General features: G+C 40.5%; 4 protein-coding genes, 1 long non-coding RNA gene and 1 pseudogene across 9 annotated transcripts; 3 read left to right on the top strand and 3 right to left on the bottom strand.

Moving 5' to 3' along the window:
- Positions 1–4,235: 4,235 nt before the first annotated feature.
- LOC135597660 (uncharacterized) lies at positions 4,236–11,986 on the bottom strand. 2 transcript variants are annotated; one of them, XR_010481352.1, is made up of 2 exons: positions 11,805–11,986; positions 4,236–4,652 (listed from the first exon to the last, which is right to left on the bottom strand). It is a non-coding gene; the product is annotated as an uncharacterized LOC135597660 (long non-coding RNA). The 2 variants fall into 2 exon arrangements; XR_010481353.1 differs by having other exon boundaries at positions 11,593–11,986.
- A 2,302-nt stretch (positions 11,987–14,288) lies between these two features.
- On the top strand, positions 14,289–15,719 carry LOC135596492 (protein NRT1/ PTR FAMILY 4.2-like). Its single transcript, XM_065088538.1, has 5 exons — positions 14,289–14,363; positions 14,643–14,736; positions 14,821–15,038; positions 15,112–15,528; positions 15,591–15,719. The coding sequence occupies exons 1-5, from the start codon at positions 14,289–14,291 to the stop codon at positions 15,717–15,719; spliced, it is 933 nt and encodes a 310-aa protein (XP_064944610.1).
- Positions 14,831–16,827, top strand: LOC135597659 (protein NRT1/ PTR FAMILY 4.6-like). Its single transcript, XM_065090914.1, has one exon. It carries the CDS (start codon positions 15,898–15,900, stop codon positions 16,681–16,683), a length of 786 nt encoding a protein of 261 aa, XP_064946986.1. The 5' UTR covers positions 14,831–15,897; the 3' UTR covers positions 16,684–16,827.
- Positions 16,828–17,047: 220 nt separating this feature from the next.
- On the bottom strand, positions 17,048–18,093 carry LOC135597661 (uncharacterized). Its single transcript, XM_065090916.1, has 2 exons — positions 17,422–18,093; positions 17,048–17,275 (listed from the first exon to the last, which is right to left on the bottom strand). Exons 1-2 carry the CDS (start codon positions 17,861–17,863, stop codon positions 17,190–17,192), a joined length of 528 nt encoding a protein of 175 aa, XP_064946988.1. The 5' UTR covers positions 17,864–18,093; the 3' UTR covers positions 17,048–17,189.
- Positions 18,094–18,230: 137 nt separating this feature from the next.
- Positions 18,231–27,864, bottom strand: LOC135584879 (ubiquitin carboxyl-terminal hydrolase 3-like). Of its 4 annotated transcripts, none has more exons than XR_010481356.1 (11): positions 27,725–27,864; positions 27,226–27,357; positions 27,083–27,136; positions 24,543–24,648; positions 23,505–23,563; positions 23,347–23,421; positions 22,037–22,085; positions 21,277–21,353; positions 19,658–19,906; positions 19,410–19,476; positions 18,231–19,298 (listed from the first exon to the last, which is right to left on the bottom strand). XR_010481356.1 is itself a non-coding variant. In XM_065090915.1 (9 exons), the coding sequence occupies exons 1-9, from the start codon at positions 27,788–27,790 to the stop codon at positions 19,817–19,819; spliced, it is 708 nt and encodes a 235-aa protein (XP_064946987.1). In that variant the 5' UTR covers positions 27,791–27,864; the 3' UTR covers positions 19,629–19,816. The 4 variants fall into 4 exon arrangements, 1 of the variants encoding a protein (XP_064946987.1); XR_010481355.1 differs by having other exon boundaries at positions 19,377–19,476; XR_010481354.1 differs by having other exon boundaries at positions 18,231–19,476.
- LOC135596493 (uncharacterized) lies at positions 18,679–19,319 on the top strand (annotated as a pseudogene).
- Positions 27,865–27,947: the final 83 nt, after the last annotated feature.

A 27,947-nucleotide genomic window follows, 5' to 3' on the forward strand; every position in this document is an offset into this window, starting at 1 on the left:
AAGCATTCAGGATGGACCCACAAAGACCAACTCCACAGGAGAAGACCAAACACCCAGCTCTCATGTTGACTACAAATCTTAAAAGACCATCTAAATTTCCTCCTACCAAGAAGGAAATTTCCAAGAGGGTGTGGACAAACCATAAAGAATACAATTAGTACTAAGAAAAAGTAATTGGAAGTCAGCATCTCAAGGCCCAAATCTAAGCATCTGGTGTTGTTCTTTTGATGGCTCAACTCATTACCCTCCAACCAAACCAGCAATTACAAGCTGTTCTAGGCATCATGCCATTTTAGTCTTTGCCATGCGTCTCTATCATCCTATAGTTTTCACAATAATTGAACCTAGAAACCAAAAAAAAAAAACAAAGTGGTTGGCAGTTGACATAGCAAATCAAAGTCCAGAGTCAAAAGGACCATTTGGGGTTTCCTGCAAGTATTAACTTTTCTTCAATAAAAAAACAATAAACTATGTAACTCTATTAGCAAAAGAAAATTTTGCAGGTAGATTTTCTTTCCAGGTACCAAAAAGCCTCTCAGTTGCAGGAATATAATAATATTTATGTCATTTTCTTTCTTCCTATTCTTTAATTAGTCATGTCCTACTCTGCTGCTAATAAGATTGAAATAAAGCATGAAGGGATAAAACTGAAAGGCACTCTCAGATATTATAGACATTTAAAGACTGAGAAACATAATTCTGCAGAAAGGAAGAGAGAGAGAGAGAGAGAGAGAGAGAGGTGCATAACATCAATTTAGATATCCAACTTTGACCATTGATCCTTTAATTATTTTCAAGACTATCAGATAAGAGTCAGGTTTGTCTAGTTTCAGAGATTGGTGACCCATAAAAATATTTTCATTCCTCCATTCCAAAATAGCAAAGAGAATCATTTGGACTACAGTTATAAATAGTTCCTGTCAATATTGTTTTTTTCTGAGACAAATAAAGAGTTGGTTGGACCACCAAGTATAATTAGGGAGACAAAATAGATATTTTGTTGATCTTATATAGAAAGTCAATTAAAAAAGTCAACAAAGAGATGTATCCATCCACTTCAAGTTTAAATAATAGGAGAAATAAGTCTCTAGTGTAACCCAAGGTGTAAAGAGTAATTTTCTTCTATTTGATTATCACACAAATCCAAAGACCACATCACAGTGTAACTAAAGACCAAACCCCAAACCACAATTCAAAAGAAGAGCCTATAAAGCCCCAGTTGGAATCCTCACAACCTTCACCACCTTGAGCATTTGAATAGGAAATTTTCTTCCACCTCAGGGTCCACATGGCTGTGGGGTAGAAGGTGATGGCTTCAAAGGTTGAATATCTCCATAATAGAAACTCATAAAAGACTTATTTTTGTATCTGCAATGTTACTATTTTATAAGTTACCTTGGACAAAAAACTCTGCTTGTCGTTGGCCATCTGGAGTTGACTCCACAGTGGTGCTTCAGTTTGTCTCGACCCTAGCGCAGATCTTTCTTGGCCTCTTTATGGAACACGAGGCAGTGCAGCAGGCTGATGCAGTAATGCAGGCGATGGGAATCTACAACACATGCACATAGCAGAGTCCTGCAGCAGCCACATCTCCCTGAATTAAATTACTTGGTGGTCTTCAACGCCTTTGCTATAATATATCACAAGTTTCTGCAATCCTACCATTAAAATATCATTCATCCTTCCAGTAGATCAAAAGTAAATATTGATGAAAGGTACACAATATCCTTCTTCCCCAATAAATTTTGGTCCCAAGTCCAAGTCTGAGCACAACTGCACGCTCATACATCACTGTAACATCTTGGCTTTTGCTAACATAAGCTGCCAGGAGCACTATTCAACCTCGCGGTCTTCGTCCTTGGCCATCGAAATGGAAGGCTCCACCCTTTTGCCTTGCCACTTTGATTTGGATGGCAATATTATTTTTCTCCACGCAGCTAAACTACTATATCAGGAAGGACTCTGAGTTCTGCTCTGACCTTCACGTGAGTGAGACTGCATGGCAGATCCAGGCAAATTATAGTTTTGAGAACTTCTTCTGAAATGAATAAAAAGAGTAGAAAAAAGCTTTTTTTTTTTCTGAATTCATCGAGTATCAGACAACATATATTTCGACAACAACAAAAATAAACATATAGTTAGACTGTATCGCCTGTATAAAGAAAGCAATGATATTATTGCGTTGATTTCAACTAGCAGATGTAGCAAAACTCAAGCTAACATCATGAAGTTTACAAGCAACAGCCTCCTGAACACAATCAACAATCCTAACCATACGAATTAAATTTCTTCAGCAAAACACAAATTTAGCCCAATTAACTTTCTTCCTCCACTCACAATTGTCTCAGAACAATCTAAACCCAAAAGTTAAAGGCAGAACAAGACTCTGAACATGAAACCAGTTAAATAAGCTCCTTGCAACTTTCTCTGCCAAGGGACAGGCAAAGAGGAGCATTAAGTCAAAAGCCTGTTGTTTAAGGTCTCTCTAAAGCCTCACAATTGTCTGATATAAGTAGTTGAATGAGAACATCTGACTGTTAAAAAGGTTTGAATTTTTAACATTATCAGCTATAAGTGATTTGAAGGTGTGGTTAGCACAAATCAATAGATTAGAGGACCACTTGGCATCCAAGAATTATACTAAGAGTACATTATTTGGCCCTCAAAAGATCAATATGGCAAGCCTTTACAACTTGTATTAAATGAACAGAAGAAAAATGATTAGTTCTCTTGGCTTCTTTTTGCTAAATTTCTAGACCTTTTTTTTTTTGCACTATCAGTTTTTCTTAAAAAAGTTTATCAATGCAGAATTGTTTCTACTTTATGATCCCAAAAACAAATGATAATTTTTCTTTCAAGGGTAGGTAATTCAAGATGATGAATTTATTAAAAAAAACATGCAAACATCATGGTTACCAGAAAAGTTGTCTCACAGTTTAGATGTTTACCCATTTAAAGAGAAAGAAAAACAAGGACAGAGCTAGAAAGAAATTACTATAAAATGTGAGAATAACATTGCAGTCATCCAAGTGCCAAAAGAAATGGAGGGACCTAGGTGGGGAACCCAACTGCAACCTGAAAGGATTTAAAAACTCGACAATGCTGTGGTTAGACAATTATATATTGTGGTGGATTCAGAGTAGGTGCTTGTTCCTCCTATCGAATTGTGGAGGGAACTAACCCCACTTGGGGAATTGAAAGTCATCCAAGGCTGATGCAGCCATTCAATAAATCACTCCTCTCATGGATGCTATGTCAGGACAGTGGAGTGGTCCCCCCATCCTGCAATTAGTCTCATGTTAGAAGAAAGAGTATAAAGGAAGTACCTGCTCAAGTTTCCAGGCCTTATATTTCTCACTCCCATAGCTACAAGGGAAAACTGAGAGGCAAGCATGAAAAATGGGGGCCATGCAGAAAGAAAACTAGTGTTGGTTTCCTTGAAGAGGATCATCCTTTCTCCTTTACCCCTTGCAACAAAGGAAAGTAAGTGTGTTATTACAATGAGGTTGAAACTCAAGGAAACAGGGGACCATGCCGAAAGAAAACAAGAGTTGGACTTTCTGTATAGATTGGTGATACCTTAAAGGCTTTACAAGCAGAAGAAATAGTGTCCAGTGGCTCCAATCTGCATTAAAGCTGATTCTACAAAACAGTTGCAACATCATGGAGAAACAAAATGGCATACTGAATCAAGTCCCAAGAAAGAAATCGACTTCAATGCAATATCAATGCTCCACCTTGCAATCAGGATCAGGACCTTTTAGAATTTTACCATTTCTGATGCAAAACAACTGTTCATTCTCATCCACAAAGCATGACATGCACAATTCTACCTATTGCTCTGAAACAGATGCATCAGAATTCTGTTACCTAGAAGCAAAAGCCGACCCCATAAGTAATCTCACTAGAAAATTTGCCTTGAATGCTCCTTCAGATATTATACTACTTCCATTCGCATGATCATGATCTTTCATAGTTACAAGCCTCTATTTCTGCTGTTTGTATTTTCTGAAAGGCTGAAATGAAAAGGATAAGTAAAACCTGTACATTGGAGCCACATTATTCATTTCTGCTCTTAACATTTTCCGAAGCCTCTTAAACCGAAAAAGATAAGATCTATCAACACATACATAGTAGAAATATATGTGAAACCATCTGAGCCTGAGCCCACGTAATTCAAATCATCAACTGCAGTGAAAGGAGATGAAAAATAAACATATAATTCGTGCCAAATATAATTATTGCCCTCAAGGTACAAGCACATTGCTCAAAATAATTTATCATGATAACAAGACCACAAAAGCACTATAAACAGCACTCTATAGGTCCTCTTACAGAACTTGGTCACAAGCCAATGCTAAACTTATTTAACCATACAACTAGTTTCAAGGAGATGCATCTTGTACGACTGGGGGGTAGCAACTATGCTGCATCAACTTTGCAACATCAAACAGCCAGCGTAAGTTGAAGAAGGCTTGTATGTTCCTTGCATACATTTAAAAAATACACTACTACATGTTTAACAGGGAACTGCAGTCCTGCCTGTTGTAGTGGATAGCAACAAAGACTCCAAACACAATGATCCGTTTTATTACTGGCCATTCTTACGACCGTTTCTCCTTCAAATTCAGGTTCATGCCCTCTTCCCTGCTCTAGATAGAAAATAAACCAAAAAAAAAAACTTCATGATTAATTAGAGGCAGAAGTGACTTCCAGTAGTCAGCAATGGCCAAATACTATCTTTTTTTTCTTTTTTTTTCTGATGGAGAAGGATAAACACAAAGAAGCTTCATGTCCTTATTTAAAATAAAAGTCTAAGGACAATAGCATTTTCTTTTTGTCTTTGACAAGAGATTTTTTTCAACACCAATCACCGAAAAACACTACTGTACAAACCAGGAGGTTTTTTCAAAGATCTAATCTATATCTCAACTTAATAAATAAAGAAAGTCAGAACTTGGAGAACATGACAATTCAAGCAAATCAATTTCTTTGAGCAACAACAAGTTAAAGGAAAAAAATCAAACTGGCTGCTGTAAACAACATACTATTTTCAGTTTCATGGCTATGGTTAGATGTCAGTACTGTCACGAACTTAGTTGGTTTTGTCTAAGTTAAGCAGCACTCTTGTGTGTTCATCTGCAAAGGATCAATCTCCCCAAAATCTTTTATAATCTCTTAAGGACTTGCAAAAGAAAAGATGGGTTAGAAGAAGCGTTTAACTTGGGATCCCACAAGCAGTCATTTCAACAAATATTTGATAGACAATGCAAATTACAAATATAGACTTCACAAATTTTGAATGACTATGTGACAAAGGGTCCAAGATGGTCCGTCATGACCAAAAGTCTCCATAAATGCTTATCTGACATTGCTGCGGAACAAGGTAGCGAACCACCTCTAGACATTTTCCCAAAGGCTCATCCAACCATGTGCCACCTATGTAGCTCCTGGGTGTTATGCTGGTTGACACTCCGCACCACTCAGCGAAGCTAGAAAAACCCCAAAATGGCTGTCTGGATAGTCTATTTTTGGACTGTTTTGCCTCTGCACAACAACTACATACAACCTACATTTACAAGACTGAAACAACCACAAAACCCAATCAAAATAAGATTGTCAAGCCTACTGCAAGCCCTCTATATACTGTGCAAAGCACAAACAAAACTGGAAGACAAGACATACACGAACATTATATCAAACACCGTGTTTACATCTTTGTCTGTGATAGTACTGTCACGGACAAACTTCTAAACAGGGTGTTTGATGTAATGCTTATGTATGTCCGTGTCTTTTGGTATGTTCATGCTTTGTACAACATGTAAAGGGACGGTCGAAGGCTTAATAGTCCCATTTTAGTTAGGTTGGTGGCCGCTTTAGGCTTATAAATAAAGGTTGTGTCATGTGGACACATGTGAGAGATTCTCGGTCTGTAATGGACCATTTTACCCTTTGTTGTGCAACTGTTCAGAGTTGGTAAAGTCTGTTTGTAATTTGCATTGTCTATGAAGGTGTTTTTCGAATATGTTTGCTTGTGGATCCCGAGTGAGGCGTTTTCTCTATCATGTTCTCTCAAATGTGGGTCCTAAGGGACCATGGGAGGCTTCGGGTAGGCTGACCTTTGCGGACGGACACGCAAGGGTACCACACGACTTAGGCAAAACCAGCTAAGTCCGTGACAGATGGTATCAGAGCGGGACAAGCACTCATAGAAACACTTGGCATGCAAACGTGGGGGACCTGGCGGGGCTGCGTTGAGGGCAGTCAGCACACGCGCGACCGTTTGGGGGAAAACGGGCATGGAGATGTAGGGAAAAGGAGTCGCTCGGAGGAGCGGGCATCTAAGATTGACATTCAGAGGAATGGCCAACCCTTCGCGCAAGAGGCACCACGAGAACAGACAAGCTTGGAAGAATGCGAAGCGCACAAAGGTTGGGATGGTTGAGTTTGAGCTATGGCTCAACGTTGATAACTGTATTTGATGGTGCTCGAGATAAGCGAGGCGCTTGGAAAAGGATTAGACCATGCAAGGTGGAATGAGTTGCTCAGCGACCGAAAGAGTTGTGCAAAGCTCACAGAGGTGAGGGGAATTGTTAACTCAAAGAATTCGGTACTCATGCATTGGCTTGTATGCGGACGATGGAATGTTCGCGGCCATCCCAAGGCGACCGAAACTTGGCGCCATGAGGCATTGAAACTTTCTCTTCGGCATGAGAAGGATATGTCCGTAGGAGGCTGAAGGATGCAACTAGTTCAGCATGTTGCTAGGCCTTGAGGGGTGCAGCGGGGGCTGTATTGACGTGGAGTCACAATCTAGCAAGTGTGTTTGCAGGAGGCAGAACAATGCACAATTTGTTCAGCAGATCGGAGTAGTCCAAGGGGATGGTGGTCTCCGAAACGAAGAGAGATGTTGCTCCAACGGGACAGTTATCCAGGAGGGATAAGTCCCGGCTCTCCAGAGGGAGAATCATGTGGGACGGATCTCACAAGTTGAGGAGGAGTACCTCAACAAACAACAACTCCACGAAACTCAATGGACTGAGCAAGCGGCGAGGAGTCGTCGCATAATCTCGCTTAAGAGAATGCATTGGTGGATGCATTGCGAGATCAAGTGGGGGAGTGACCCAAAGCAACTCAAATGAAGGCACACTTGGAGTCGATATAGAGATCGAACTCAAGGGAGGGCTGACCCGTGGAATGGTGGGCGCGAGGGCCACCATCAACTGAATGCAAAAACGAGGAGCGGAGCAACTTGGGTGTAACTTGGTGAAGTACCCAAGCCGTATGAAGGGAGCTAGCATAGAAGATGGAACATGGAGCGGAGGCATAGTGCTTTCCTTGGACAGAGGTCAAGGACATGAACTCTTGCAGAGGCAAGAACAGGATCATGTTGTTCCATGGGTCATTCATTCTAACGGAGCGGACTCATCTTGCATGGTGCCAAAGACGAAGGGAACTTCTGGGCACATGCAACTTATCTTGGAAAAGCATTTGATGGAGGAACTAAGGCGACTCAATTTTCGGAGGCAAAGTTGGGTTCAGAAGGCCTTAGCACGGGGCAAGAGGACGCAGAGGCGGGTACTCTTGAAGAATATGCCACAGTGTTGTCATTCAAGTTGCTATAAAGGAGGCAGTGTGCAGCGAAGATTGTGCTGGTAGGGATAGAGGCCCAGGATCCAGACAATGGTGCACTAATTGCAGCGAAGTCGGGGGACTTCTAGAGCTACTAGGCGACGGACTGTCCTAGAGCGGTGCTTCATCTTGGTGTGACTCAAGAGTGGGTGGATGAAGGTCGATTGCCAAAGGAACGAACAAAATCGAAGGTGGAAGAGACCCTGCGATGTATTGGCAGAGGCCACACATGAAGGGTTCACAATTCGAGTTCATCCCACAAGGATCAGAATGCAATAGAGATGTCACCAGGAGGTGACATGGTGCAGCAGATCGTGGTGGAACAGTTCGTGGCAATGCGATACATACAATCTAGCCCCGTGAGGGACTGGATCATACGGAGGTATGATCGGGAGCTACTGGGAGCTCCACTTCGGTGAACAACACGACGGCAAGAAGGGCTATGGATTCAAGGAGTGAAGGCCATGCTACCGCAGATGCGGGTCTTTCGTGCGTGCATCGAATTTTGCATCAGATGAAAGTCTTGGTCATCAGCATATGGGGGTTGTGTTCCACCAAGGGAAAAGTTTGAATGCAAGTACCAATATGTCCCATGGGAGGGACTTGATCATACAGCGGTATGATTGAAGCAGCTGAAGAGTTAAACTACTCTAGATCTCATATTCGCTTAAGGGAGCCCGACAAGTCAGGGGACAAGGTCGAGTAAGCGAACGTTGCTACCAAAGAAGCTAAGGAGAACAGAATCGGTGCAAACCCTACAACATGATGGCAGAGGCCATGCATGGGAGTTGCAGTCTGTCTTTCCATCGACCAAAGGGAGCTACTTGGAGAACACAGAGGTGTTGAAGCAGGGGGTCGAAAGGGGCGAGGAAGCGACGACGAGTCCAGAGGGACTTAGCTACCCAAAATCAAACATCAGATAGAATGGAGGTGGACTCAGAGGAGTACCACAGAGGCATATCTACTGATTGTGAAGAAAAGGGATGCAGATGCGAGGCGACGGATAGTAGTGTCATGGGCATGACAGCGCCATGGCACCGCAGAGGCGGGACTTCCGTGAAAGTCATTGATCCCTTGCTCTCATTGAGGGAGAGCGCTTGGTCGCGAAAGGGGTCGAGGAGGTGGAGCATGCAGAGGCAAACTCCAAGTACCGAGACAAGGCTGAAGGGCAGAGGCCAAGGAACTTCATAAGACCGGTGTTAATGAGTTTCTCATCAAGATAGCCGAAAGTGAAGGGCTTCGGGTCATGCAAGAGTGCACGACCAAGGAACGAAGTAGGCAGCACGCGGTGCTGTACCTTCGCTACTTAGGGGAGTAAGCGGCAAGGTTGATGGAGAAGACGGTACAATCCCAGAGGCGACCAAATCTATTAGAGAATTACTCTAAGTTGGGGTGAAAACTTCCTGCATTCCAGAAGTTCGATGGCATTGAGAAGGTGAATCACAGTAGCTAACTCAACGCAAGGAGTGCAAACACTTCAAGTGCTTCAGAAGTGTGAGCAAAGAGCAGGCGAAGGCTAGTAACCAGCTCGATGCATGGAGTACAACCTCGAGGAGGCGGGCGAAGTCAAGTAACCTTTGCCTTCTCAACTCTTAAGAGAATGGGCGAAACCGAGTACCCCAATTCTTTTATCTATCCAGCAGAGGAGCTCTGCATATGTTCAAAGACCCTTCGAAGATAATGAAAGACAATAGTTGTCAAATCCTCACCAACGGTGATCAGTGCTACTGAGAGTAGATTGTCCGCTTCATTTCCCAACGAAATGCCAATCGAAAGCGGAAGTGATGCGAACCTACTTGGATGTGACAACTAAGTGAAAGAAGAGTCAATGAACAAATTTTGTGGAGGAATGACCCAAAACTTCAGAAGTTTGCGAGACGATGCTCGTTAAAGCTCCAACAAGCATCCACCCAGTTCAAGCAACATGAGGCATTTGAGAGACTGGCGCAGTGATGATGGTCTTTTCTTTCATTTGAAGGATCCGCAGGAATCAATAAGGATCAACACAACTCAGCCAACCCCACACCGGAGTCAGAGTCATTGGTGAGTTGAAGCAGCATGACGGATCAAAGGTTCGACTACTCAAAAACAACAGCGGAGAGCAGTTGGGAGCCAAGAGGTGTATTGTAGCTGGAGTAGAAGATTGAAGACTCAGCAAAGGCGAGGAGTTGCAGTGTCAGGCAAAGGCTTTAACGAGGACGTCGAAGGAACAAGTGGGGGAGAATGTCACGGACAAATTTCTAAACAGGGTGTTTGATGTAATGCTTATGTATGTCTGTGTCTTTTGGTATGTTCATACTTTGTACAACATGTAGAGGGACGGTCGAAGGCTTAATAGTCCCATTTTAGTTAGGTTGGTGGCCGCTTTAGGCTTGTAAATAAAGATTGTGTCATGTGGACACATGTGAGAGATTCTTGGTCTGTAATGGACCATTTTACCCTTTGTTGTGCAACTGTTCAGAGCTGGTAAAGTCTGTTTGTAATTTGCATTGTCTATGAAGGTGTTTTTCGAATATGTTTGGTTGTGGATCCCGAGTGAGGCGTTTTCTCTATCATGTTCTCTCAAATGTGGGTCCTAAGGGACCATGGGAGGCTTCGAGTAGACTGACCTTTGCGGACGGACACGCAAGGGTGCCGCACGACTTAGGCAAAACCAGCTAAGTCTGTGACAGTACGGTACATGCTCTTTAACATGGCATTTCATGGGTTATATTTAGACATCAACTCTGTGCCAATCTAGCACTCTGCCAATTTGCACTTAATAAAACCGCCAGTAGTATGCCACTTGGTACATGCAAAAATCAAATAGAAAAGGCAAGTATATACATGAACACAACAACCACAAGCGATCTGCAATAACTAAATATAAAATAGCTCTTGATACCACCAACAGTCCTATATCAGATAAAGCTATAATGTAATTTGGTATCGTGATCATCAACAACCTCAAAAGTGCAGCTGAACATCACTTCTTTCCAAAAACAAGGCCCATGTGATTTGTGACAATATGACATCAGGGCAAAAACTAATACTGGTTCATCGCTCAACTTGAGACCTACCGTACAATCTCTAGTAGGACCCTACCAGAGTTGGAACATGATAAGCCACATAATACCAGTGTCATTCACCAGTTCGATACTCACATTAGACATGCAAACAGGACGTGAATTCTTCTGGTCTAGTGTACAGAACTTAGATACAGATATGGAAATCACATGGAGAGAAGCATACACATTAGGTAAATCCAGGAAAAGGAAAGATGAAAACATCGCTTTTAATATAAGTTAGTAGCAACAAACAAGAGGGAGACTTGGAGACAAAGATGAAAGCATAAGTTTTTTCTTCTTACACTCATGGGGGCCCTTTCAGTATGACGATTACATTTTTGAGGCAATTGATAGTGTTAGATTAAAGCTACACTTGCAATAAGAAAAAAATGGCCTTCCGCGGTCATAGCTGCCAATACCAGTAAGCCATACCATGGAATTCCAAGCTGACGAAAGCCTGTTTGTACTATAGCCAACCACATCTTGACCTAATGCACAAAATGGATTCCAATATATTGCATTACTTCGATGAGCTCCACACCAACCATATCTTGACCAACCGCATAAAATGGATCTCTATATACTGCATTACTACATTCAAGAGCAGGCCTAAATGGATCTCTATATACTACATTGACGATCAGGCCTAAATAGTACAAATCTCATACTTATTATACTAAATCACGAATGACGATCGAAAGACATCCAATCTTCCGCTTTGTTTCAGAAAAGACAAATGCCAAGTTTTCCTACTTCTGCGAAGAAATTTAAGTAGAAAACTGAATTTAGACGTTTTTTTACGAAGGATGTGCCTTCAACTATAGATTATGTATCCTAAACAGAAATAAAGAAGCCTGATTTGGTACGGATGATTCACAAAATAAGATGCAAACAAGAACAAGGCGATTCTCACCTCTTCGATGGAGATTACTTGTACCATACTAAAACCTAGGACACCCTTTACATCAAACTCGATACCCACGGCCAGGTTTCGCTGATCGACATGCTGAAGAAAACAACAAACCCTCTATCACGTTGTAACGTTTCCACGACAGTCACTAGAATCCCAAGTCCCTCAAACTCAAAAGAACGGCCTAATCTGGCGGCACGGGAAGGATCCATCACCTAATAAAGCCGAGCGAATCTGTCCTCGTTGTCGAGCAGCCGACCGACGACCGAGCTGGGGATGAAGCCAGCGAGGCCATCGCCCCCCACCGGAGGCAGGCTCGAGCCTCGTCGCCACCGCCTTCGCCGAGGCAAGCGCGGGTTGGAGGCCGAATTGGCGACGAGAGGCAGAGGAGTCGAACATGTCGAGTTTGCTTGCGTTTGGCATTTAAGGCTAGCGGTGTAAGAAAAGGTAAATTTTCCCGTTCAATTTCGAATTCATTTCAAATCAATTTTAATTTGGTAGGCCTTTAATTTTTTAGATAACTAGATAATAAATTTATTTCTCATTCTACATATAACAACTTAAACCTCTAATATATATATATATATATATATATATATATATATATATATATATATATATATATATATATATATATATATATATATATATATATATATATATCAGGTGTTTTGGACTAATTTAGAAACTCAAATATCAAAAAATATTATATGAAACTATCTTTTTTTTTATGAAAAATATAATAATAAAAAAACCAAAAATAAAAAATGATGTATATTTCACAAGCTGAATAATTCATAAAAAAATCATATATATATATATATATATATATATATATATATATATATATATATATATATATATATATATATATATATATATATATATATATATATATGTATGGATAAAATTGAAGAAGAACAAAATTTGAGTATAAAAGTTATGAGACATATCTCAAGACACTTAGGAAGTTCATGGTGTTAATGCAAAAACAAGCTAATGCAGTCCATAAAATTATACCAAAGCAATTTGAAAAATATTTACATAAATGATATAAATATGTGATCTACAAACTTATTCCAATAAAACAGTATACACACCATCTCTATAAAATTAAAAAGACACATGGAGAAGAGAAGAGGAGCCTACTATGATAACGAGACTTTAATAATAAAAATCGAGAAGATATCATAGGAGAAATTAAAGAACGATAAAAAAAATGAACCCTGAAGGATTTATAAATTCTCTACGATGAAAGACCAAGTGAAGACCCTAATTTTTCTAGGGAATTTATTTTATATTTTTATGAATTATTCAGATTGTGAAATTCGTGTCAATTTTTTTATTTTTAGATATTTTTTTCTCATTTTCATATAAATACGATGGATCAATGTAATATTTTTTGACATTTGAGATTTTAAATTAGTCCAAAATATATGGTAAAAATTCAAGCTAAAGAAAATAATTCATAATATATGATGCATTGTTTTTGCCTAATATCTAAAAAATAGAGCATGACATAGAAGGATTGGTCCAATATACCTAAAAATTTTGGGAAAGTTTTATATTGGACTCAAATATACATATGTTATTGGTTTTCTTTTTAGGTATTTTTTTGATTTTTTTAATGAATTATTCAGCTTGTGAAATATACATCATTTTTATTTTTGGTCTTTTTTTTTATTTTCATAAAAAAATGATAGTTTCATATAATATTTTTTGATATTTGAGTTTCTAAATTAGTCCAAAACTCCTGATAAAAATTTGGGTTAGAGAAAATATTTTCTAATATACTATTTCTTTCTTTGCCTAAAACATAAAAACAATGCATCATATCGAAGGATTGGTCCAAATTGCCTAAAATTTTTTGAAAAGGATTGAATTGGACCCAAACGGCTATATGTCATCAGTTTTTTTTTATTTTAGCAAATTTATTCGATATTTTTATGAATTATTCAGCTTGTGAACTTTATGGTTTTTTTTTTATTTTATTTTTAGCTTGTTTTTCCATTTTCACAAAAAATCACAAATCCATATATATATATATATATATTTTTTTTTTTTGACATTTAAGCTTTTGAATTGGTCAAAATCACTTGATAAAAATTTAGATCAGAAAAAATAATTCCTAATATGCAATGCACTATTTTTTGCTTAAAATTTAAAAATAATAATCAGATTAAAGGATTGGTCCAAATGACCTAAACACTTGATAAAAATTTGGGCGAGAAAACTCAAACCTAAAAGTTAGTCTCAAATTTATTGTGTTATTTCAACATGTAAAATAGTGTATGTATTGTAAAACAGTGAATCTAGTGAAAGTTACAATTCCAATATAATTTGCATCAACTTTGGACAAACATCTAAGTTAGTTTTCACTAAATTGTTTCAAAATTATAAAACATATGGTCTCATAATTCAATGATCTTTAGTAAAATTTTAGTATATTTATTAATTCATTAGTAAAAATAATTGATAATTTAAGTTTATTGGAGTAATACAAATGAAAATTTGTATATTTTTATATATAAAGGAATTAAATGGTTGAAAAATATCTGTAATATCTCTATATTTTTAAATACATATAATGTTTATATATATATATATATAATTTTCTTTTCGTCTTTATGGTTATTTTCATCGATAAAGGACAGTTAGGTGGACCGAAACACCCGTGAAAAGGGTTTGAGCGCGGTGGGATGTCCTTGGTGGGCAGGCGGAATCACCCTGGACGATTCAGGGGCGATGACCACATCGACCCTGAACCTCCTCAGGTGTGATTCGGCTCTGCTTTACAATCGTTTTTCCCCTCGGCCTCTTGCGGAGACGGATACTTCGAAGCCATCTGCCGGCCGTGCGGCGGCGTCCACTATGTGGCCTTCTCAACCTTTTTATCATGCTCCATCACCGCTTCTCCTCCACTCCTCCCGGCTTTCGCAAGCCTCTGAGCTGTGAACCATGGCAGTCCATGTAGCTGCTGCTCCTAATCAGCTCTTTCTTCTCTTTCCTCGTTGCGGCTAACAGCTCATGTATTTCTTCATGGATGCATGCAGGGTCAGAGCATGGAGGTCAACGAGGCCGGTACCCATCCCCACACATCTGGGAAGACAAGAAAAGGTGGATTCAGAGCCGCCATGTTCGTCTTCGGTAAGCAATCATGCATCCTAAATCTCAAAAGAACACCTCTCGTGGATCCATAACGCATCACTCATATGAATCGGAGTTGTACAGCTATGTCGGGGGTGGAGAATGTTGGCTTCATAGCAAACATGGTGAGCTTGGTGTTGTACTTCATGTACGTAATGCACTTCGATCTGGCTGGCTCCTCGACCACTCTCACTAACTTCGTGGGTGCAACCTTCCTGCTCACCATCGTCGGAGGTTTCATCTCCGACACGTACATGACCAGGCTCAACACGGCTCTTCTCTTCGGGTTCTTCGAGATCGCGGTAACTTGATCGACCTGTTGTAAGCTACCGACTGTGCTTTCGTCTTGTACTGACCAATTGCATGCATACAAAGGGTTACATCCTTCTCGCCGTTCAAGCTTACAAGAGCAGCTTGCGTCCTTGCTCGACATGTCGCTTGGAGGGACGAAACGCGCTGCTTTTCCACGCGATCTTGTGTCTCTTGGCGATAGGCTTCGGAGGGACACGGGGGTCGTTCCCTGCGCTTGGAGCAGACCAGTTCGACAAGAAGAACCCCAAGCAGAAGTACCAAATCACCACCTACTTCAACTTTATGTTGCTCAGCGTCACTCTGGGCGCCACTGTGGGGGTGACGGTGATCGTCTGGGTGAGCACCGAGAAGAAACAGTGGTCATTGGCTTTCTTGATATCCATGTTGCTCGCCTTGCTTGGCTTCGCCTTCCTCGCTGCCGGGAAGCCTTTCTACCTCGTCCGCGTTCCAGGAGACAGCCCCCTCCTCAAGCTCATCCAGGTCTGTAGTGCCTCCTCAGAGAACCACTAGATTAATGCAAGATTGACTCCCTTATATTTCAGGTCGTAGTTGTTGCATTCAAGAATCGGAAGCTGACCGTGCCTCAGAATTCTGATGATCTGTATGAGATCAATGAGAAAGTGGATGAACATGTCGAAGAAAAGCTACCACATTCCAGCCAATTGAGGTGATGTCCTGTAAATACATGTCTGCTGTGTTTTGGTTTCAGTACTACTATGGAATGAAGAGAGATGGGTCGTCATCTCCAGGTTCTTAGACAAAGCAGCGGTGCTGCCGGAAAACACCAGAGCAGAGCCATGGAAGGTGTGCACGGTAACACAAGTAGAGGAGCTAAAGATCATCATCCGCATGCTCCCCATCCTGGCCAGCACCATACTCATGAACACCTGCCTCGCCCAGCTTCAGACCTTCTCGGTGCAACAGGGCAACATCATGGACCTCCACCTCGGCTCCTTCGAGGTCCCGGCCGCCTCCATCCCCGTCATCCCCGTCGTCTTCATGTCCATACTCATCCCCATCTACAACTTCGTCTTCATCCCCTTCGCACGCGGCATCACCGGCCACCCTTCCGGCATCACCCACCTCCAGCGCGTCGGCGTCGGCCTCGTCCTCTCTGCCGTCTCCATGGCCATCGCCGCCGCCGTCGAGCTGAAGCGCCGCAACGCGGCCGTCCAAGACGGCAAGCTTATCAGCCTCTTCTGGCTGTCCTTCCAGTACGGCATATTCGGGGTGGCCGACATGTTCACGCTGGTTGGGCTACTGGAGTTCTTCTACAGCGAGGCGCCGGCCGGAATGCGCTCCCTCTCCACATCCCTCTCGTTTCTCTCCCTCTCCTTCGGCTACTTCCTCAGCTCCATCTTCGTGCAAGCCATCAACGGCATCACAGGGAGGTTGACGCAAAGCCGGCAGGGATGGCTCCACGGGCTGGATCTGAACGCGAACCGCCTGGAACTGTTCTACTCTTTCCTCGCCGTATTGAGCTGCCTCAACTTTGGGGTCTATCTCATGTGTGCCAAATGGTACAAGTACAGGGCGGAAGGTTCAGCGGCGGCCACTGCGGAAGGCGATAAGAGTACTGATGCACCGGCCGAGCGCTCTATCAATGGCGTTGTGTCTCCGGATAAGTTAATCTGATGGATAGCCAGCAATCCAAGGGTTGCAGATGGAAGAAAATGATGCTGCTTCGTTTACAGCTTCCATACATCTATATGTTTGTAGTATTGCCAGAACCAAGTTATATGTAGAGCACGGATCCTCTTCTGGCACAGTTATGTGAAGAAAGAGAGATGTAATCTTTTCTCAGATCGTAATAGTAAATTATTATTAGCCTAAGATAAAGAAAAAAATAAAGTTATATTATATATATAATAATAATTTAAATCAATAAAATTTTATTTCTAAAATTCTATCTAATTAATTAAAAATAAAAAATAAGAATCTTAAAATCTCATAATATAATACTTTAAATCTTAATACTCCCTGAAAGTCCCAACTTAGTTCGAAGCTTTTCATTAGAGAGAGACTTTGTAAAGAGAAATATCAAGAAATCATTACAAAATTTGACTGAAGGAATGTAGATGCGGCTGTCAAGATCTACACGTATCATCATGTGCTTTCGTCGATGAGCAAACAAGAAGTGGTCAGCGGGGTGACTTCATAGCAGACATGAGAACCACGGCTTGAGCCCATACTTTGATCCTGGCCTTCATCTTCTCCGGGTCGTCATCTGTTCATCATTACACATCATTGTCATTATTTCCATTAGCAACATTGTCGAAGAGAATATAGATGTGGAGATGTAGTCACCATAATTACTTCCCATTAATTGAGGCCACATATACTTTCTTTCAAGTTTCAGTCGATTGATCAAACCTGGGCTGGCGATCTTCCAGTTGGCGACTGGGGAAAGGTCGTCGCAGGTGCCGGCGGCGTCCGCCTGCATGTCGGAGAACGCTACAGGGAGTTCCACCCTCAGATGGCCGCAGGGAAACCCGATCATGAGATCACGGCACGCCTTCACCTCCTCCTTGTTCAGGCTTATCGGCCCGGACCCACCCGGCACCCGGACTACGAGCCGACACTCCGCCGGCGCAGCCTGGCTCCCCTTCGTCTCCAGTGCTCGATCTGGTCGCCGCTCCCTCTCTGCCGACGCCATGCTCGACGATGACATCACCTGATCTGAGTCGTTCAACGGCTGGCCGCAGCGGCTACATCTCGCCACCTCGTCTTCGCCCTCGCTCCCCATGGAAAGGCGCGGCAAGCGACCGGACCAATCTCTTTTCTCCTTCATCTCGGAGTCGTCTTCAACCTCCATATGATGGTTACATGCTATGTCGAGTCTGTACTGCAGCTTCTGGAGAGACGGAGAGAGAGTTTTCTATATAGACGGAGTGAAGGAGGAGACCGTAAGGGTAGGAGTCGGCGAACTCGATAGATTTGATATTGATGTTGATTGGCATTAGATAAGGAAACAAGAACGTTTACCGAATGTATCTACAGGAATCATATTAGATTTCGACTCGGAATCAAACAGGATCGCGAGATATACGGGGCATCAAGAGAGGATGACACGAGTCATATGTTATCTCAACTCACTTAGGATACTGTAAAGTGAGGTTGGATTTACGATTGCAATACGAATCGGATTCTGAATTGGTAACAGACTGAAATCGAACTCGGTATGGTGCAATAGAAATGTTTCTTGATTTAGTTGTCGTGCAACATGATGCGACGTGTATCACCGTCTGATATTTGCGTCGTAAATATAGATCATCGTCAGACGGGGTTGCCCGGGATATCAAATCAGGCGCAGCCCGAGTTGTGATCCGGTTAAGATCCGTTCCACAAATCGGGCTCATACGGGACTCTTGTTCGCACGGTTGCACTCTTGAGTGAGTGACGTGTGGCCGATCAGGTTCCTCGTTCCACATGCGGGGGATTCTGCTGGTGGTGTCGTGTTTCATCACCGCACCTGATTCTCCTCCCGCCCTTCTGCGCCCCTTCTCCCTTCCCTGCCAGAAACAGAGTGGACAAGCAAATCGCTCGCAACAGATTCCCCGTTCCCCTTTCGGAACCCTCTCGATTCTTTGATGAAACCTCACATCTGATTCTAGAGAGAAAATAGAAGAGATGGCCTCAGCAAGACTGACCACCCCTTTCCACTGCCTCCACCGTCTTTACTCCTCCAAGCCCACGAACACCAGCCTCCCTCTGCCCTGCCTCACTTTTGAGTCCTTTCTGCCTCTTCCTCTCCTATGAGAGCTTCAAGAAACCAACCTGCCAGGTTCTCCATCGATGTCTCCAAGGAGGACAAGCCCCTGTCCTCCCAACCGGAGGACAGCAGCAACAGCCGATCGCCTCAGCCAGCACCACCAGACGAGGATGTGAAGAAGCTCGACCCTCGCCGTCACGAGGAGCGGTTCGCGATGCTCAACACCGGCATCTACGAGTGCCGATCCTGCAGGTACCGCTACGACGAGGCCACCGGCAACCCGTCGTCGTACCCGATTCCACCCGGGTTACAGTTCGGAAGCTTCCCGACGACTGGAGGTGGCCGACCTGCGGGTCCGCCAAGTCCTTCGAGAGTGTGGAGATCGCGGGGCTCGCGCAGAACCAGCAGTTCGGGCTGGGAGGCAACTCCCTCACCTCGGGGAAGAAGGCCTCCCAGATATACGGCGGCCTCTTGCTAGGTTTTCCTTTCTTCCTTTTACTTCCTGCAGCGATACGGGGTTTATGTGGTTCTATGCATCCTGGTGAGATCCGTTCTTTAGTGACGTGGTTTCGCTATACAACACACAGGTTTGATGCTCGGAGTCGCATTGAAACACCTGGTGTCAAGTGGAATGAGCCATCGCGTCTACCTTTGTTGATTCTCCTGGTGATGATGATGTTGAAATCAAAGCTACCTCCTGATGCTTGAATTCAATACTGCAAGTCAGGCATCAGCATTTCCAATCATTCCCTGAGATTAACAAATCTGCAAAGATAATTTGTGTAAAAGACTGTTCTGCATGTGCATCACATAGCCACATCGGACCAAATGTTGTTGGAAGTTGGAACTATCAAGTGCCGATACCTGATAACGAGAAATAAGATTTATTAACCATACCAGAGGCTCAGAGACCAGTCATCATCGATATCAGGATCCTGCGAATACAAAATCTCAGTAAGGGGTGACGTCAATTTGCCGCTACTACAAAACATAATATCCGACGAGTATGTGCTGGATTAGATAGTAGACAGCAAAATTAGTGCGATATCAGATCGATCATCCTGAATTTTTCGACAGAGCCATGACATTGAAGTTCATTGAGTCGGGGTTCTTCAAGATCAGAGCTTTTATAACCTTCGCTGCATCCTGTTGAACACAGAGAATAGGTACCTTCATTTTGGTGAAAACAAATAAATATATAAGAGCAAGTGCATAAAAGGAAAATCCATGACAACAAAACCTCTGAAGATGACACCTGATCCTAGGATTTCTGTCGGAAATTTTTTGATGATGCTGATAATTGGTTTGAATGCATTCAGGGGTTCAGTTTTTTTGAACAAGACTTGGTAATTACTGTACTGTATTAACTTATCATATAAGAAATAGAATACATTATTTTTGCTGGAACGCAAGCTGTTGATCAACAGGGAGACAGACAACTTTGATCTCATAAGACTTCCTTTCGACTCGATATCTGATTTTCAAGAAAACCAAATGTACCCATATTTTCATTAATAGAAAAGAATTTAAGTTATATATCTGCGTACTATAAAATGATATCATCTTGTGAATGAAAATAAGTTTATCCTTCCTACCATATACCTGACTTGAAACAGTGCCCATCTTATTACCAATGATATCACCAAGCCCTTCTCAACCAAAAGCTCATATAGAATGAATCAAAAAAGTTATTTTGTGGTTATTTTTCCAAGCTATTAACTGAATGCTAGCATCAGAAAGTCAGTGGCCTTTCTTGAGCAAGTTTTGAGGAAAGAACAATGAAAAAAATGATAACGAGTACACTTGCAAGGTAACCAATTTTCTCTCAGCAGTTGTTACCACAACTCCCAACTGTCAACTTAACTTTCTGGACATCAAGACAATTTAGACGACGAAAGAACTAGAGGTTTGATTTAGTACATGAACACAGTTATAAGGTAACAAATGTTTTAATACTAAAGGTTTTATTGCTTTTATCTCAATGACAGAAAAGATTGACCCCAACTAGTTGAGACATGGCTTCGTGTTATTACATCCTAACAAACGTAAGCTTCGTGTTATTACATCCTAACAAAGGTAACCACAGACAGATTGGAGGGGACAAAATTAAAGAACCACTGACATTACTTAACAGTGGATGACATTATTTAATAGTAGATAAGTTTCCAATGTTAATTATTACTGAGGCCCCAAGTAACAAGTAAGCCTAATCATGTGTCTTAGAATTTAAAAAAGAAAGAAGAGTGGAGAGAAGATGCACAAAAAATGGTTTGACATGAAAAAACTAATTTCGAGCATGACATGGTTTTACATAGAATATCATCTTAATGCCTATGGCAAAAATAGGTCGAAGAAATTTAGATAATGCTCAGACATTCATTTTACCTAAATTGTTTCTGGAGCATATGCATCCTTTGGTATATAGCTTGATTGAGTTCATTACAATTATGCATCTTCCACCACAGGATTAAACAATGCAGACTATAACCAAAAGTAAGATAAAATATATTCATTACCTGCAATAAGCTGTCAGGCGATGAAGGACCATGACTTATAGGTTGGGATTTCATTCCATCAAGCTCATAAAGTTCTCCTGGGAAAAGATGAACACAAGACAATTATGCATAAGCCTGATAGAATAATAGCAGTGTCTTAATCTAAACCAGGATCAGTGGCACAAATATCCCTAAACTATATCTGAAATGGCATCAAAGCCTAAACTTTATTTTGTTCAAACTGGCCATCAAACATAGGCATTGTCAGCCTGGCACCATTAAACTCCTGAAGTGGGCTCAGATGGCCTTATTAGGAATTAAGAAACATTTTTTGGTAGTTGGCTGCTGACATGACCATATTTACCACGTCAGTCAACCCGAAATAAGGCTGGAGTTGGGAAGTGGGAGACGAAGAGGAAAAATACAAAGTTAAGAGATAGATCGAGATGAAGATGAAACATCTTCCTCCTCCACTCCACCCCCTCCCATCTTCCTCTTCCCTGACCACTCCAAGCCCTAATTTGTGATGATGACTGACACACAATGATAGCCAAATGATTCAAATATCAAAAAAATACAAACCACTGTTCATGGCCAACTAGATAGGTTTAGCGGGTCGGGAACAAACTATGCCAAACTCATTAACATTCAGGGACTAACTTGAACAAAATAAAATTCTAAGGCTACCATTTAAGGAATAGTTTAGGGACCATTTATGACATTAATCCTATAAATTTCCAATCAACAAGGAAGAATTATAGGAGAATTTCATCATCCCTACCATCTATACATGTAAAGCAAATATAGTGTTCATCCACTTCTGAAGAAGCCTGGCAAAACAATTGCAAACATATTTTAGAAACAGATACAAGAAATATACAGGATGTAACTGGCCCATAAAATTAAAAATAGCAGAATCTAATTATTAATCACCAAAACTGACTACCAAGAATCTATGTTACCAATTTGCCTTGAATGGTGTGGATTATACGGCAGGCTATATCAGAAATCAAGCAGGCCCAATTCAGTATTCACATTTGGTTTGTGGGCACAGCAAAGTATTGACTATTGATCAAAGTACATGTTTTATGCATTGAGCCTGTCCCATCTGTACTACATCGCTACTGATCCATTTTCATGAGAGAACCTCAATAACCTAATAAAGAAATACAATCCATGCTACCCATTTCAACAGCATAAAATACTACCTTAGGTTGAAGAATCTCTGAACTAGGTCGATCTAAGAATGAAGTCCCTTTATGTCCTCACTAGCAAAGAAACCAGGAAAACAGCCCAAAAGTTGCCAAAGATGTCGGGGCACTAAGACACAAAGTAAAATTTGGAGGACATCATGACAAACTTATAAATAACATCGACTACATAAGACAACATATTGGAAACTTGAAGCAACATAATGGCTTGATAAACTAATTGACTACTGAGAAAAAAGGAAGTACATGGTTTGCATAAAAGGCTTCACATGATAACAGGTTTGAATAGGCAAAAAAACTCTTGCCAAAAAGGAATCCTAACATTGAAATGAGGAATCAGTCTTTTCCCTTATTTCCCTTTCTTTCTCTAGCTCTTCATCCCCTTTCTATTTTGCACCTAAAAAGAAGGATATCCCAACAGCCATTGTTTCATTTTTCCTCTCTTTTTTAAGTTTAAGTGTTCCCCTTCCAACTGGCAACTGGTCAGATTCTCCATTACAAATACCCTGATTTGGCATGAATCAGTACAAACCAATATCTACTGGACATTTAACTATGCTAGATAATCTCTAGTTTTCAAATGCTTTATATGTTTAAAACTGTTTCGCGACTCTCTATAACTAGAATGCATTTAATGTTGGATTGAATCTCTAACCAAATTTGATTAAGAGGCCTACCTATGACAAACTGCCAACCACCATCTTAACATCTCAAGTTGTTTGTTCCACAAAAAATACTATTAAAGCAAAAGTCTTTATAGTATCAAAGAACCTTTAAAATGATAACATTAAAATGCATAGCTAAATCCAGCAACAGCTTTAAAAGTCTTAGTAAAATATTGCAAGTGAAATATAGCAAAGATTAACAGGCAAAATATAACCTCTGTGTCCCCAGCAGTAGCTGCAACAGAATGTGCATCCTCCATTTCTCTGTCTTTTTCCAGAAAGGCAGCACGCTGACAAGAAGAAGGATCACGACAGATAAAAAAGTCGCATAATTGGAGAACTTACTAGAAAATAATAAAATTTCGATATCGACCTCAAATGGATCCAAGCTGGCTGTTGATTTATAAAACCTATCCAAAAATGATTCCTCAACTGCATAAAGAAAATCCAAAAAGAAAGTTGCATGATTTTTTGAGTTGCAGGAATTTAAAAAAAGTTCAACAAAAACAAAAAAAACACTATAACACAAAAAGAAAACATAAAAGAGAATGACTCAATGCATGAGGTGCTTGACAATGTGAAGTCTAGAGAGGGTCAATAAGCAAGCCAAAAGCTATTCCCAAGTCTTGAATCCTTGTCACCCAAGAACAAAAGAGCAACCTTACTAGGTCACCAAGTCCCACACTCACAAGAACATAGGCAGCTCTTATAATTAAACATCTAAGGCATTTGTTATAGGCCTTGCAATTGAATGATAATCTAGCTATTTAATATGGAACTCAAAGATACATAAAATCCATTAAGGAAGTGCATACATGTAAGATCAACCTTCAGCTGGATGTTAATTTTTTTTCTTCAAAGCATATTTTAGACGCAACCAGACATGAGCAAGGGAGGGAGTCAATGATTGTCTAAGGAGCAACATGTGCTACTAAACATAGTATTTCTCCAAAAAAAACAGCATAATCATCTTTTGGTCAAAGTAGCTATATCGGCTTATTTATTTAGGAGTGGAGTTCTTATCAATAATAATTTGGTCATACCAATGTCATAATATCAGAATTCAGAACATACTAAGTAAAAAAACTAAAAGCAAAGCATATAGTCATACAACTACTTATTCTGAATATTTAGCCTTTGGAAGTCTTCGGTATATAAACTACCAAAATACCTCAACATATTAAATCATGACCTAGTTCAGTAAAAAAATCATTGCAAATTATCTTCTACATGCATGTTCCTGCATATGCATGTACCAAACTTTCTAGCAGTGTCTATTCACTCTCATTCATGAAAAGAATAATTAAGCTATAGCAACTTGCCTAGTATCTTTACCAATGACTTCAGATAGAGTACTAGAAGTTTCAGTAAGCTAAAAAACAGATATAAAAGCATTGCAGCACGAACTTACTGAATTTGATATGTGAACTCGCATTTCCTAAAGCATGAAGAACACCAATTGTTCCACAAGCATTACCCACAGTTTGTTTCAAGAAGTACACCTTCTCACTTGGTTTCTGCAAACAGAATGAAGAAATAAAAACCTCAAAGAAGATCCCACAATAAAAAAAGAGCAAGACATGAAACCTTTTAGCATGTGTTCTCCTTATTAATAGGGAGTTTCATCGTTCATACTATGATCATAAATCTGATGTTTTAACTAAAGGATCAAAAAGTTTGCAATGCTTGAGTAACAGCCAAATGCATTAGTCTCAGTAAAGGAGGAAACATTACATAAAATTCCAGAGTGATTGCCCCAACAAAATCATATGATTATCATGCAAGCAGAAGAAACTCTGGTTGAGATCTCTCTGACGTATACATGATTTCCATAATTAGATGAACAACTTTGCAAAGGGACATCCTTTCATCAAAAATAGCAATGGAACATTCAGTGTCATTCCTCTAGAATCTTGCACAACAAGCCATCCTATTAAATGTTGGTTTTCACCAACAAACAATGACCAAACATCTGGCCCACTTCCTTTTACGATTCTTTTCCCACTCCTTTTTCCTTCTTTATCTCCTCCATGTGCTCGCTTTCCCTTCCTCTTCTTGTATAATTAGTAAGATAGACGAATAAAACCAATCTTTACCAAAACTGGCAAATCTCTAAAGTTCCATGTTGATCAAGTTCTAATTTGTTAAAATCAGTCACGATTTCTATCAAGAACAGTCTATAGATACTGAAGGACTTAGGTGATTTCAACTTATATCAATTGGCTCCAGCAGATTTCAACTGATAATTATCACCACCAACTGATTTCCAGTAGATTCTAACAGAGTGCACACCCCTAACCCATAATAAAAATAATAATAACTAAACTAAGATGGCTCCAGCCAATCACAATTACAATTGGTTTGATTACAGTTACACAGATCATATCAGCATCAGATGACTCTAAAAAGTGAACTCCAACACAGCAATAGAATATCGGTGCCAGGAAGCCTCAACCTAGAGAATTACTTAAATAAACGTATAGAGAAAGATGACATTGTATTTATGCTAGATTGTTACTATGGTAAATTAAATATTGCATCTTAGCTGGACAATATCTACCAACAAGAACTTATAATGGTTATGTAATTTAATTTCCTAATGAAGAAATCATTTTTCCTGTTGTAATTAATTGGAAAACAACAACCACATCAGTGTCCCGCTGGTCTAGATAGATAAAGCTTTGATCTTTTGCTACTAACCAGTTCTAGTTGATTGGGAGCTTGTTAATATATAATGAATGAGAAACTTTGGTCACTCAAAAATGATGCCAAGCATTTTTTTTAAAAAAAAAATATTTTTTCATATGCTTTCTAAAGAACCTAAACAACTCCAATGTATATGCTAGCATACTATACAATCCACATTTATATGATGCATGATATCCTATTTGAATATTACTAATTTTGCAAAGTTGGGTAACTTCAAATTTCATAAAATTTTCCCTTTTCCATTCAATGAGTATAACAATCAAATATTCTTATTCAGATATAGCAAAAACAATCATTTCAAACTTATACCAAAACAAAAAATTCCAAATAAAAGCTTCATTTGATTCGCCATCATTGTTAAGGTTCTAAATCAACTGCACTGTTTCAAGCTTTGACCAACAATCTATCCATCCAAATGCATTTATTATGGTAAAGATTTCTCATAAGAATTTTTTTTAAAAATAATGACACTCACTCCAACCATTAGATAAGCATGTTGGAAGAAGAACTACGCTTATGATAAATCATATTAAATACACAGCTTTTTATTAGAAGGATGGACAAGACAGTAACATATAATCCAATCCCAAACACAATAATACGTTTATGGGTTTATAATCACAGCTTTCTTTTGTGCCCCAGGAAAATATTAATTATCTGAGTCATACTCTTTCTTCCACTAAATCCTAATTGCATACCACCCAAAACAAAAAAATATCCTCCCCAACAGAAGCCTTAAATGTTTTGCAATTGGTCCAGCTCGCAACAAAGTAGAAAGAAAGCCTATTGCGTTCGTATCACACCAAGTAGAAACTTATGAAGGATTTAGCCAGAACATTTCTCGAGGAATGCAAACCTACATGCGATTAAAAAAATTCTGTATCGCCCATTATTGCTAATGTATAAATGTTCTTCTAGGTCACCACAATTTGCCATGCGGCCATGCAGCAACAGCAACAGATGACAACTGATTCAAAAGCTCCATTAAAATATACGGGACATCTAAATAACAAGCTAACAACTAGATGTCAACCCACAAAGAGAAGTTGGGAATTCCTGGTCAGATAGTAATATTAGGTAAATTATCATAAGTTCAAATCTTAGAGTCTCGTACACATAAATGCACAGATGTCACAGCAGACATGTATCAAACTACAACTAACCACATCTCAACCCCTCACAAAGATGGATCCTGATACTATACACCGGATAAACTACAACCTTATACTATGCACTACATACCTTCTTTTCATTCCCCGATGCCTTCCCTTGATTGGATATCCTCTCAGCTTCAGCCTGGACCAATCAGGAAATCAAACCTGATTTTAGCAACCAAAACTAAATTAAAACAAAAAATAGACAAAAGAAAACATGGACAACGTCACCTCCTTGGAGTAAGGGAAAAGAAACAGCACGGCGAGCACAGGCTTCGGGACCATCTCCAAGAGCTCCTCGTCCAAGCCATACACGTCATTGAACTCAGCTACGTCCTCCGGGACCCCGAGACCCCAAATGAACTGAGACGTAAAGCAAAATATTAGATCCTAGTTCATCCGATTTGTACTCTGCGGAAACAATTGCCAACGAAGCAACCCAGAACCGTCGTTTTCATTGTGTTCCGCAATAACCAGAACGTCCGGCATGCACAGAATCGAACCCAAAAGATAACTCGAGAAACCCTAGTTCCTTCACTTCCTGTTTTTGGTTCTTTCGGCAAACAACAAGTTCGATTCTCCGATTATTTTGAGAAGCGGAGAAAATGTAGATCGGATCTCCATTGTTTTGTGAGTTCAAGATGATCAGCAGATTGTTGACACCCGAGAGATGAAGAACGTCTACAGGCATCAAAATTTTGGAACGACGAGAGGAGGAGGGGAAATAGACCTGGTTCATCACATCGGGGTTTGCTTCCAGGGGAAGCCATCTCTTCTTCTCTGACGCCGACGCCATCGTTCCTTGCACGGCAAGAGTGCAGAACGCCGCCCCACCATCCCTCGAATCTTCTATATAATAGCATAACTTACAACCATGAGGAGACCGTGCAGCGAACCGGAGCCCGATAAAAGCGGGTTAATCGCCGGATCCGGTACGGTATCCGACGCGTTTC

Source organism: Musa acuminata, chromosome BXJ1-11 (assembly GCF_036884655.1).
Source record: "Musa acuminata AAA Group cultivar baxijiao chromosome BXJ1-11, Cavendish_Baxijiao_AAA, whole genome shotgun sequence".
In the NCBI taxonomy this organism is placed as follows: Eukaryota; Viridiplantae; Streptophyta; class Magnoliopsida; order Zingiberales; family Musaceae; genus Musa; species Musa acuminata.

Excerpts from the sequence above, each read along its gene's own strand:
- LOC135597659 (XM_065090914.1), top strand. The coding sequence starts at position 15,898 with ATGCTCCCCATCCTGGCCAGCACCATACTCATGAACACCTGCCTCGCC.
- LOC135596492 (XM_065088538.1), top strand. The coding sequence starts at position 14,289 with ATGTCCTTGGTGGGCAGGCGGAATCACCCTGGACGATTCAGGGGCGAT. Across the intron at positions 15,039-15,111 it reads TCGGGTTCTTCGAGATCGCG|GGTTACATCCTTCTCGCCGT; the intron begins GTAACTTGATCG and ends ATGCATACAAAG. Across the intron at positions 15,529-15,590 it reads CCCTCCTCAAGCTCATCCAG|GTCGTAGTTGTTGCATTCAA; the intron begins GTCTGTAGTGCC and ends CTTATATTTCAG.
- LOC135597661 (XM_065090916.1), bottom strand. The coding sequence starts at position 17,863 with ATGGAGGTTGAAGACGACTCCGAGATGAAGGAGAAAAGAGATTGGTCC. Across the intron at positions 17,276-17,421 it reads CTGGAAGATCGCCAGCCCAG|ATGACGACCCGGAGAAGATG; the intron begins GTTTGATCAATC and ends AATGATGAACAG.
- LOC135584879 (XM_065090915.1), bottom strand. The coding sequence starts at position 27,790 with ATGGCGTCGGCGTCAGAGAAGAAGAGATGGCTTCCCCTGGAAGCAAAC. Across the intron at positions 24,649-27,082 it reads CATCGGGGAATGAAAAGAAG|AAACCAAGTGAGAAGGTGTA; the intron begins GTATGTAGTGCA and ends TTCTGTTTGCAG. Across the intron at positions 23,422-23,504 it reads CCAGCTTGGATCCATTTGAG|CGTGCTGCCTTTCTGGAAAA; the intron begins GTCGATATCGAA and ends TCTTCTTGTCAG.